At 37.5% G+C, this 12,925-nt stretch overlaps 1 protein-coding gene across 1 annotated transcript in view; it reads right to left on the reverse strand.

Moving 5' to 3' along the window:
- The window catches only part of TMEM260 (transmembrane protein 260), a 70,871-nt gene that overhangs the window by 19,001 nt on the left and 38,945 nt on the right, over window positions 1-12,925 (reverse strand). Inside the window, 4 exon segments of the mRNA XM_018054102.1 lie at window positions 1,330-1,499; window positions 4,326-4,440; window positions 5,963-6,046; window positions 11,635-11,675. Of these exon segments, the coding sequence (XP_017909591.1) occupies window positions 1,330-1,499; window positions 4,326-4,440; window positions 5,963-6,046; window positions 11,635-11,675 (410 nt within the window).

Below are 12,925 nucleotides of genomic sequence, written 5' to 3' on the forward strand. Positions count from 1 at the left end.
AATACTATCCCTGCCTTTGTAATTGATGATGCAAATGTTTCCTACTGTGATTCCCTACTTTGCAGGGTGATGCCTCACCTTTTGCCACCCAGCAAAGTTCCATTCACCTGGGGGCAAAAATAATCCAAACCAAACCAAGCCACCCAGTCTGTGCAGGCATCCCTGGTGTGGAAACTGAGTTGCCCTAAAGACCTGAGCCAGGAGAAGAATGGGATAAAAAAGGGGTGGGAAACACACTATGGGCCTGGCAAACCCTTCTTGACCCAGCTATGGAGTTGTATCAGGAATCCGCCTCCCCTTCCCACAAGGCCCCTAACATGGCTGCTCCTCGGCATTATGAAGTACATTGGCTTTTAAAGCACCAATCAAATCTCACTATAACAAAACTCCAGCGGACTCTTCCACTTCTATAAAGTTTATTCAATATTACTGCAAATAAAAAAACTATCATCCAAGCCTTTACATCTTTTACGTTTGACTGACATTTACATTATAATGGTCATTAAGCAGATTTTGAAAAATACAAACAACATTAATAATACATAAGGGTTAAGAAACTTGCAGATCTTTGAGTATTCAAAATATTTAATATACACTACTACACAGAATACTAGATAAGGGCCAAGGATTACTCAAAAGATAAATTCTTTGAAGCACAAAGTGAATTATTTTAGGGCATACAAAAAAAGCCCAAATTGGGACTTCCCTGCCAGTTCATGAGATGGTTGGATGGCATCAATGACTCCATGGACATGAGTTTGAGCAAGCTCCGGGAGTTGGTGATGGACAGGGAAGCCTTGCCTGCTGCAGTCCATGGGGTCACAAAGAGTCAGACATGACTAAGTGACGGACCTTAACTGCCAGTGCATTGGTTAAGACTCTGTGCTTCTACACAGGGAGTGCAGGTTCAATCCCTGGTTGGGGAACTAAGATCCCACAAGCCTAGTGGTATGGCAAAAACAAACAAAAGCAAAACTTCAAATGTCTTTACTCTCCATCTAAGTGGTATTTTAGATCATGGAATTTTACATATACTCCACAGAGCTTGCTCAAACTCATGTTCATGGAGTCATTGATGCCATCCAAGATTCTACAAAGTAGCTCTAGGATCCAGATAGTTTACAAGCACCACTTGAACCCCTGTTTGCAATGCCCTGAAACTACACATCACTCATGCCAAGATTCTTGTTCAAAGGTTTAACATCCACTGCATTCAGATCAAGCTTTGAAAGCTAGTGGAAGGTAAAGATAAAACAAAGCCCTAGAATCTAAATATCCCAAATGTCTCTGGCTGGAAAGACACTTTTCATAAAAATAACCATGTATTACCTATAGTTAGAATATATTTGGCAAGTTACAAAAAGAATAGCTGAAAGCCATTCCAGATACTGAAGCCCGTTGGTGTTGAGCACTCGGTTACTCTCAGATACAAGGGCAGCCAAACCGATGCCAGCAAGGACAGCCACCACTGCATTGCTCTGCATCCAGAATCGTTCCACCTGTGAACGAGGCATGGGAACAGTGCATCCAACTGACTGTTTTATGTAATCAATCAGGTATTTATATATTTAAAAAATATACTGCATACATCTAGTTGCTTATGCCTGCGTCATTTATGGCTTCTTAACTGACCTCCCCAACTCAACTCCATGTCACTTGATTTTTCCATTTTCAAGCATTCTTCCTTCCCTGTTTGACATGTGGATCTCCCTTTTTGGATCCACAAAGTCTTTTCTATACTGCATACTTTACCTTGAATTCTTTATCCTAATGTGCAAAGTTGAAGAGGTAGAGAAATGCTTTTGCTTAACTCCTGATGTTTCCTTCCATGAGAGTGAAGTCACTCAGTCGTGTCTGACTCTTTGTGACCCGTGGACTGTAGACCACCAAGCTCCTCCGTCCATGGGATTCTCCAGGCAAGAATACTGGAGTGGGTTGCCATTTCCTTCTCCAGGGGATCTTCCCGACCCAGGGATCAAACCCAGGTCTCTCACATTGCAGGTAGACGCTTTAACCTCTGCACCACCAGGGAAGCCCACCAGTCCAACACTCTTTCCCTTCACTTATTTCTCCTGGAAGGATTGTAGGGACTGAGCTTACTGGAGAGTCTGGGAGTTGGGCCTGAAGAGCTCTCCTCCGTCCTCTCTCTTTCTCTTGGAAGTGAGTTGCCCACAGGAAGTACTTGTCCAGGGGCAGACTCTGGGGTGAGGTGAACTGGGGAGGGAAGAGGCCTGTCCTGAGCAGCACTGCTTGTGACTAGATTGTTTAGGGATACAGGATGAGGAGGCTCCATTGCCCACAGATATTAACCACAGTCTCCAGCCCCATCATTATTGGTAACAAAGGTGATTCTCCCACCCAATGTACTGGTTTATCTTGTTCTCAACTGATTCAGAACTCAAGTACTCAAATAAGGTATTATTCATCAGGTCTCTTGGAAATACACACACACAGTTGGTTTCAGCTGCTATCTACATTTACATAGTTTCTGTTATAAGGAGAAGAAATACTCTAATTTCAGATATCGTAGTCAGGGAAAATTGAAATATACTTCCTGTTTTGTACAAGTGTGGACTGGTGAGGTAAGAAAATAAGGGAATATGTTGGTAGAGACCCTAAGTACAACCCATATTTCTCTGCTATTTAAAAAAGTTCCAGAAGAAATGTGAAAAAGAAAGTGAAAGTGTTAGTCACTCAGTGGTGTCTGACTCTTTGCGATCCCATGGACTGTAGCCCACCAGACTCCTCTGTCCATGGGATTCTCTAAGCAAGAATACTGGATTGCGTGCCATGCCCTCCTCCAGGGGATCTTCCCAACCCAGGGATTGAACCCGTGTCTACTGCATTGCAGGCAGATTCTTTACCAGCTGAGCCACCAGGGAGGCGCAATCCCCTAAAACATTAAATTTAAATACAATTTCCAACTTCTCATCCTTCAATGTGAAAAAACCATTGAAAACACTATAATTAAACCAGAAAGGAATATTCCTAAGACAGTCTTACAGGATACTGCTCAGTAGCCATAGCCATTGTATAACCAAATACTACCAACATTCCCCACTAAAAAAATTAAAAACACCATTAATCCTAAAAAAGAACCACCAAAATTTAATACAATACCACAACCAACACTGCCACTTACAATTAACATGAGCCCCCCATAAATAGGTGAAGGTTTTGAAGAAAACCCCACAAAACCAATCACAAAAATAGTACTTAAATATAAGGGATGTTATCATTATTCTTACATGGAATTTACCACAAGTAACCAATCCATTCTGAAGGAGATCAGTCATGGGTGTTCTTTGGAAGGAATGATACTAAAGCTGAAACTCCAGTACTTTGGCCACCTCATGTGAAGAGTTGACTCATTGGAAAAGACTCTGATGCTGGGAGGGATTGGGGGCAGGAGGAGAAGGGGACGACAGAGGATGAGATGGCTGGATGGCATCACTGACTCGATGGATGTGAGTCTGAGTGAACTCCGGGAGTTGGTGATGGACAGGGAGGCCTGGTGTGCTGCGATTCATGGGGTCGCAAAGAGTTGGACACGACTGAGCGACTGAACTGAACTGAACTGAATGATATGAAAAGCCATCATTGTTATTCAACTATAAGAACACTAATGACCAACATTTGGAATCACACCCACTAATAAAAATCATCAACAATGCATTCATTGATCTCCCCTCACCGTTAAACATTTTCATCAAGCTATTTAAAAACATTCCAGAAGAACTGTAGTGGTTCCTATTAACCTATCTGCAAGCACACATATAAAATGACTAACTTAAATCTACCTTACATTTATTTTTCTATTTAACTATTGTGCTAATGAAACAATTCTTTTTTCCACCCCCAAAAGAGGCCTTAGCCTTACCTATTCAATAATTTAATTTTGATTTGTGATCATGTATACACAATATCAGGGCTTCACTGATAGCTCAGTTGGTAAAGAATCCGCCTGCAATCCAGGAGACCCTGGTTCAATTCTTGGGTCATGAACATCCCCTGGAAAAGTGATAGGTTACCCACTCCAGTATTCTTGGGCTTTCCTTGTGGCTCACCTGATAAAGAATCCACCTATAATGCTGGAGATCTGGGTTCGATCCCTGGGTTGGGAAGATCCCCTGGAGAAGAGAAAGACTACCCACTCCAACATTCCAAAGAGTTGGACATGACTGAGTGACTTTCACTTCACTTCACTTCATGTACAATTTTAACTATTTCTGAGACAGCTTGCCCTTCTACAAGATTCATGAAAGACAGATTTGTACATTCTTCACAAACTTTCTGGTCAAAGGATATATCTAGGCAAAACTTACCACACCCATGAAAAGCGGTTTTGAAATATCTAAATTTGCCCTCCAGGCAAAGAACAACGAATAAATGCAAAACATTCCAGTAAAAAGCCATATTAATGATGGGCTTTGTCTGTCCCTATAAAAAAATTAAAATATGTCCAAAATTACTTATGTGACATGAATATTAATAATATTAACAGTTACAAGCTATAGGAAAAATATTTGAAACTAAAAACCTTTCCATTTTTAAATAGGAACAAAGAAAGACCTTAGGCTTAAAAATGTGAGTTGGAATAGATAACCAGCACATAGTAATAAGCCACACTGCACTACTTATTATAAGCATAACTTGGAACTATGCAGCAAAAAATATGAGATTAAAATCTGCAGAAGAAATATAAATTACTAATCCTATTAAATTTAAGCTTAATTAAACATGTAAAACAAAAGAATAATTTCATGCATCAAAATAATAAAAAATTTTAAAATGACAAATCTCAATGCTGGTGAGAATGAAGTTATACGAGAATGTATGTTAGTACAATGTTCAAGAAAAATTAATTTGATAATATATCAATATATCAATATATCAAGAGCCTTAAAAAATATTCACATTCATTGACCCAGTAATTTGATATGTGGGCATAAATCTTTAAGTAAGAACCAGAAATACTGGATAAGAATTAATCTATAACAATGCCTTGGTATTTATTTACAGTAGTGGAAAAAGTAGAAGCAATCTAAGACTCTTAAACAGGAAAACATTTAAATTAATTGTCCCAGGTTTTAGAATGGATTATTATACAGAAATTTAAATGATCCTAAGTATTTGTTATGGTATGGAAATATACTCACTATAATGTTAAGGGTTAAGGAAATAAAATAATAAGTGTATATTCAAATATACATTTATATAAGAATATACTCAATAGACTAGAAAGTCAATAAATGAGAAATTAACAGAGGTTCAATTCAGTTCAGTCGCTCAGTCGTGTCTGACTCTTTGCGACCTCATGAATCGTGGCACACCAGGCCTCCTTGTCCATCACCAACTCCCGGAGTTTACTCAAACCCATGTCCATTGAGTCAGTGATGCCATCCAACCATCTCATCCTCTGTCGTCCCTTTCTCCTCCTGCCCTCAATCTTTCCCACCATCAGGATCTTTTCAAATGAGTCAGCTCTTCACATCAGGTGACCAAAGTACTGGAGTTTCAGCTTCAACATCAGTCCTTCCAGTGAACACCCAAGACTGATCTCTAGGATAGACTGGTTGGATCTCCTTGCAGTCCAAGGGACTCTCAAGAATCTCCTCCAACACCACAGTTCAAAAGCATCAATTCTTCAGCGCTCAGCTTTCTTTATGGTCCAACTCTCACATCCATACATGACCAATGGAAAAACAATAGCCTTGACTAGACGGACCTTTGCTGACAAAGTAATGTCTCTGCTTTTTAATATGCTGTCTAGGTTGGTCATAACTTTCCTTCCAAGGAGTAAGTGTCTTTTAATTTCATGGCTGCAGTCACCAACTGCAGTGATTTTGGAGATAAAATCAGCCACTGTTTCCCTATCTATTTGCCATAATGATATAGTGACTATATTAATTCAATTAATGAACATGCAAAAAATAACAGAAAAAGGAACTACTTTACTCACTTTCTTGTTAAACATATATTTGCCCAAACTGCAAGGGCTTGAATGTTGAATGAGAGTTGGGTCCTCATATTTGTCACTTGAGAACTGTAAGAGACAATTTAATTTATTATTGGCAGAAAACAAATTTGCTAGTTCCAAACAAAGCATTCTTTACATACTACACCTAATTATGCAGTAAATAATTTTAAGACTGGGAGTCAGATTTTAAATTATTTTGTGTTCTTTTAAATTTGGGAGAAAAAGTACCACAAGAAAGAGCTAAACAGTTGTAAGATGTTTTTCAGTTGTAACACTGAATTACCAACTTATACTATTTGAGCTAAGAACAAATAATTATTTGGTGTTTTTGATATTGGTCTACTATAATGATTTATGAGCCAATTTGTATCTCAGATTAGTTTGATAAGAAGTCATGTGAAACTGAAAACAAAACTAATTCAAATAATTTTCTGGAGATCCAGTCATGGTGAAAAAAGGAAAGAGAATTGATCTCCAACCATGCTTTTTGAGGTTATCTCCTTTCTTAAAAGTCTTCCCTGTTTTCTGTATTATTTGGTACAAAAAGTGTTTATCTCCAAGAAATGTATTTCCCCTTTATAATTAAATTCTTTCATTAACTAATAAACATTTTCCAAGTATTATCTGAGTTTTCAAATAGCTCTGGCAATCTCCAACTTTTAATGAAAAAATGACTCTAAACACTATCTCAAAGAACTTTCTTCGCCCTACTGGCAATTTTATTGGAGAAAATGTAATGCCATAATTATGGAACCCACACAATGTGTATTTTACTAATGGAGACTCATCTACTATGAGAAGATAGCCTTACTCATTTTCAAATACACTTGAAAAATTGATTCCAGCATGAGGCCCATTTCAAACTATCCTTCAAAAGGAACGAAGTCAGTCTCAAAATCAATTTGTAGAGATCTGTTGCTTAAATGTAAGCTTTTAAACATGGTCACTGCCTAGGGTTAGACTAAATAATTTCCATTATGTAATCCAACAGGATGGCAATTTAAAGATACGCATGGAGAAAGAACACAATTTGCTTGACTGGAAGAGGATAGATGATTAGGTTAAATCATGTTCAAGAATTTTTTAGTAGGTTAATTATGAGTTGCCTTTCTTAACACTCCTGTCCACTGAAACAATTAAAGATTAGGAATTCTCTCCCTCAGAGAGTGCTAGGATTATATCCCCATCCCACATATGACTTCATTGGAACAAACAGTGTGGGTGTGCGTGGGCAACACTTTGGTTAAGCCTTTTTTTCTGAGTATGTGACCTAACTGCTATTACTTCAATGTAAAGGAGACCTTTGAGTTCTCCCATAGAGGACTTTTACATGCAGCTAGTGAAAGTTAGATGTATGGTCTAGGATTACTCGTGAGGCATCTCTGGAGTTCATGTGAGGTTTGTTAAGACAAAATATATCAATGATCCTGAATGTGAAGACAGTTTTGGCAGGTAGGTAGAAAACAGCAGGCTGGGAGTCTTGGCATGGAGAAAATCCCCAAACGAGAAGCCGACAGACACTGATAAAGTTGTCTTTATCTTTAAAAGGGGAACTGAGCTTCTTGCTACCTTCTCCCCAACAGAAAAGAAAAAGGAGCCACAAGTCTTCATCAGACATAAACAGAAATATTTAAAGTCAATTGTAAGAATCTTCAAAGGTTATACAAGAATAAATGGTGGCAGGGAGGTATTTTCAAGATATAGTATTAAATGAAAAACAGCAGGCTAACAAAACAGAGTGTATATTATGATTCCATTTTTAAAAACAAGCAAAAATATTAAAAATATTGGAAGGATATAGACAAGAATGTTAATGGATTAAGAACAGTAGTTATCTCTGCATGCTGGAATTATAGGTAATTTTAATTTTCTTGGTTTTCTTACCTGTATTTTCTAAATTTTCTATAATAATTATGTGTCATTTATTTAGAGTAGAAAGAAAGTAATTTAGAACTTCCCTGGTGGCACAGAGGATAAGAATCTGCCTGCCAACGCAGGGGACACGGGTTTGATCCCTGGTCTAGGAAGATTTCCTATGTCTTGGAGCAACTAAGCCCATGCACCACAACTACTGAGCCCAAGCTCTAGAGCCCACAAGCCACAACTACTGAGCCCATGAGCCGCGACCACTGAAGCCTGTGCTAGAGCCTGTTTTCTGCAACAAGAGAAGCCAATGCAATGAAAAGCCCGTGTACCACAATGAAGAGTAGCCCTCACTCACTGAAACCAGAGAACGCTCACACAAAGCACCGAAAACCTAGCACAGTCAAAAAATTTAATGAAAGTGATTTAAAAAGAAAAGATCAGAGTATGGAAGGAAGCAAGAAAATCAGCAAATGAACAAGATAGAAACTGCGAGAACATGTTAGCTACCTCACATATAGATTTAAAATATTTTCCCCATATTTTTAAAAGTTTGCAAGTTGTCCTGTGAATCCCATATTAATACTGAGATCACTTTAGTGTCAGGTAAACCTATTCATACTTAATTTTATATTGAAATACTGTAATATTACAAAATTGCTATAGATAATTTTGTTATTTAAACTCCATAGGTTTTAAAGCAAACATTAACCCATTTTTCAAAGAACACTGAGAGATAATATAGATGAAAATATATTAAGCTGGTTCTAATAAGGCTGGATTTTTAAAAATGAGTAAGTCAAAAACAGAGCTTAAGGACAGCTTACAGGAAGTCTTAAAACATTAAATAAATTAATATTTGAAGAATTAAATGAATATTGTTGTTCAGTCATTCAGTTGTGTCTGACTGTGACCCCATGACTGTAGCACACCAGGCTTCCGTGTCCTTCACCAACTCCTGGAGTTTGTTCAAACTCATATTCCTTGAGTTGGTGATGCCATCCAACCATCTTATCCTCTTTCATCTCCCTCTCCTTCTGTCTTCAACTTTTCCCAGCATCAGGGTCTTTTTCAATGAGTAGGATCTTTTCCAATGAGTCGGCTCTTTGCATCAGGTGGCCACAGTACTGGAGTTTCAGCTTCAGCATCAATCCTTCCAATGAATATTCAGGACTGATTTCCTTTAGGATTGACTGGTTTGATCTCCTTGCAGTCTAAGGGACTGTCAAGAGTCTTTTCCAGCACCACAATTCAAAAGCATCAGTTCTTCAGTGCTCAGCCTTCTTTATGGTCCAACTCTCACATCCATACATGACCACTGGAAAAACCATCAGTTCAGTTCAGCTCAGTTGCTCATTCATACCTGACTCTATGATCCCATGGATTGCAGCATGCCAGGCTTCCCTGTCCATCACCAACTCCTGCAGCTTGCTCAAACTAATGTCCATCGAGTCGGTGATACCATACAACCATCTCATCCTCTGTCATCCCCTTCTCTCCCTGCCTTGAATCTTTCCCAGCATCAGGGGGATGAGTCAATTCTTCACATCAGGTGACCAAAGTATTGGAGTTTCAGCTTCAACATCAGTCCTTCCAGTGAACATCTAGTACTAGTCTCCTTTAGGATGGACTGGTTGGATCTCCTTGCAGTCCAAGGGACTCTCAAGAGTCTTCTCCAACACCACAGTTTAAAAGCACCAATTCTTTGGCACTCAGCTTTCTTTATGGTCCAACTCTCACATCCATACATGACTACTGGAAAACCATAGCTTTGACTGACAGACCTTTGTCAGCAAAGTAATGTTTCTGCTTTTTAGTATTCTGTCTAGGTTGTCATAGCTTATCTTCCAAGGAGTAAGCATCAGCTAATTTCATGGCTGCAGTCACCAAATGCAGTGATTTTGGAGCCCCCCAAAATAAAGTCTCTCACTATTTCCATTGTTTCCCCATCTATTTGCCATGAAGTGATGTGACCAGATGCCACGATCTTAATTTTTTTAGTTAGTTTTTTGAATGTTGAGTTTTAAGTCAGCTTTTTCACTGCCTTCTTTCACTTTCATCAAGAGGTTCTTTAGTTCTTTGCTTTCTGCCATAAGGGTGGTGTCATCTGCATATCTGAGGTTATTGATATTTCTCCCAGCAATCTTGATTCTAGCTTGTGCTTCATTCAGTCCGGCATTTCACATGGTGTACTCTGCATATAAGTTAAATAAGCAGGGTGACAATATACAGCCTTGATGTACTCCTTTCCCAATGTGGAATCAGTTTGTTTTTCCATGTCCAGTTCTAACTGTTGCTCCTTGACCTGCATTCAGATTTCTCAGGAGGCAGGTCAGGTGCCTGGTAATTCCATCTCTTGAAGAATTTTCCACAGTTTGTTGTGATCCACATAGTCAAAGGCTTTGGCATAGTCAATAAAGCAGAAGTAGATGTTTTTCTGGAACTCTCTTTCTTTTTCTATGATCCAATGGTGTTGGCAACTTGATCTCTGGTTCCTCTGCCTTTTCTAAAACCAGCTTGAACATCTGGAAATTCATGGTTCATGTACTGTTGAAGTCTGGCTTGAAGAATTTTGAGCATTACTTTGTTAGCATGTGAGATGAGTGCAATTGTGTGATAGTTTGAACATTCTTTGGCATTGCCTTTTTTGGGATTGGAATGAAAACTGACCTTTTCCAGTCCTGTGGCCACTGCTGAGTTTTCTAAATTTGCTGGCATACTGAGTGCAGCATTTTAACAGCATCATCTTTTAGGATTTGAAATAGCTCCACTCTAATTCCATCACCTCCACTAACTTTGTTTGTAGTGATGCTTCCTAAGGCCCAGTTGACCTCACATTCCAGGATGTCTGGCTCTAGGTGAGTGATCACACCATCGTGGTTATCTGGGTCATGAAGAACTCTTTTGTATAGTTCTTCTGTGTATTCTTGCCACCTCTTCTTAATATCTTCTGTTTCTGTTAGGTCAGTACCTCTTCTGTCCTTTATTGTGTCCATTATTGCATGAAATAAAAACCACAGCTTTGGCTAGATGGACTTTTCTAGGCAAAGGCAAAGTAGTGTCTCTGCTTTTTAATATGCTATCTAGGTTTGTCATTGCTTTTCTTCCAAGGAGCAAGCATCTTTTAATTTCATGGCTGCAGTCACTGTCCACAGTGATTTTGGATCCCAAGCAAATATAGTCTTTATCTGTTCCCACTGTTTCCCCATCTATTTGCCATGAAGTGATGAGACTGGATGCCATGATCTTTGTTTTCTGAATGTTGAGTTTTAAGCCAGCTTTTTCACCTTTATCAAGAGGCTTTAATTCTTCTTTGCTGTCTGTCATAAGGGTGCTGTCATCTGCATATCTGATGTTATTGATATTTCTCCCCACATTATGGTTCAAAGTAAAATAACAAGAAAATGATTGTTTAAATTGTGCTAAATGCAATGTTCTAAAATGTCTCCAAAAGCAAGAAGATATAAACAAAGAAAAAGTTATTTATAAAGCCACAATATATTGGGTAATTTTGTATTCAACTGAAAGTTGAAACATTTTCATTTCATAGATTCTATTTAGTCTCCTAATAGTCTTATTCACTGTTGTATTTAGTGCTCATTTCAAGCTTTATGTTATTGATGGGATGCTAGAATATTTGACATTATACACAAAAACTGTTAACCACAGAGGTGAGAACTACTTCTCAGATGTACTGCTTCACAAAGTAATAAATTCAGAAATCCCTAAAATCATTTAAAGGAATTAATAAAGAATTCATTTAAAAATAGTTTAAAATATTTCATACTCACAGCAATATTTCGGACATACTGGATCCTATTTCAGATTTGGCCTGAACATAAAAGAGAAAAGTTTATTTGCACAAGTGTTAAACTGAAACTTTGGAAGGCTATTGTATTTTAACTACCCTGATTTAAAAGCTACATGTTTTAAATATATGATGCAACTCCTCTTCATTCAAAGTGTTTATTTCAGAGTCTATTTGGATTTTTTAAGAGAAGTCAATGAAAACTAAGCACAGACATCCCTTAGGAATCATTTCAGAAATAATACTTGGCTAAAAATCAGTTAAACTCTTCCAGCAGGAATGATTAACACATTAATGAATTAACAGACTTTACACTTTCATTACAAAGTCTCTTTAAGCTCTTTTTTGGGCACTTTGATTAGAGCTCATTATCACCTGCCTATAATTTCACAATTATGTGTGAATTATACACGTTTTCAAATCTGCAATGGCCCTCAAGCAATATTTCAATGGAATAACCAATGTAAGTAAACCAGAGTATAAATTTAAAGCACCAAACCTTCTCAGTCAAAGAATAATAATTATCCTTTTATTAAATGATTTTTAGGAAATATCTCTTATATATAAAAACATATATAATCTATATTTAGGGGATAAAGAGTTTTAAAAAAACCTATAGACTCACCATTCATTGACGAACCAGAACTGCACAAATACCATATTTCACAGAGCCCTTGAAAGGGGCTTTCTTATCCCCTAGTGGTAACTATTACCTTGAATTCTGTGTTAGTTATTACCCTACATTCTAAAACTATATAGGTTTACTACCTTTTATGTATTATTGAGTAATAGATCATTAGTTTGGGCATGGTTTAAAATTTTGTATAAATGGTATGCTTTAATATTGTAGTCATCTGAGATTTGCCTAATTCAAGTAAGACACAAAAAGCACAAATCATGAAAGAAAAATCAGATATAACTGTCTATTTAAAAATAAAAACCCATCTGTATATCCTTTCACTTTTCAGATAACCATTACTCACAAGTGCATTTAGTGTTTTACCCTAAACTATGTCTTAGGGAAAGCAAAGTCTTTTGAAATTCTCTGGAACATACTGTTTCCATTGAGTGAGATCATATTTTATGAAGCATTAACATATTTAGGTCTCCTACTAAATACTAACATGAACACTGTTCATCAAATATTTGAAAAAAAAAAAAAAAAGAAATGTTTTGGTCAAGGTATATTAAAATTTTTGAAGTGTTTTTCCTCTAATTGTTTTCAGATATTTTTAATCATAGACCAAGGGCCCAAAATGATACCCGATGATAAA

Source organism: Capra hircus, chromosome 10 (assembly GCF_001704415.2).
Source record: "Capra hircus breed San Clemente chromosome 10, ASM170441v1, whole genome shotgun sequence".
Classification (NCBI taxonomy): Eukaryota; Metazoa; Chordata; class Mammalia; order Artiodactyla; family Bovidae; genus Capra; species Capra hircus.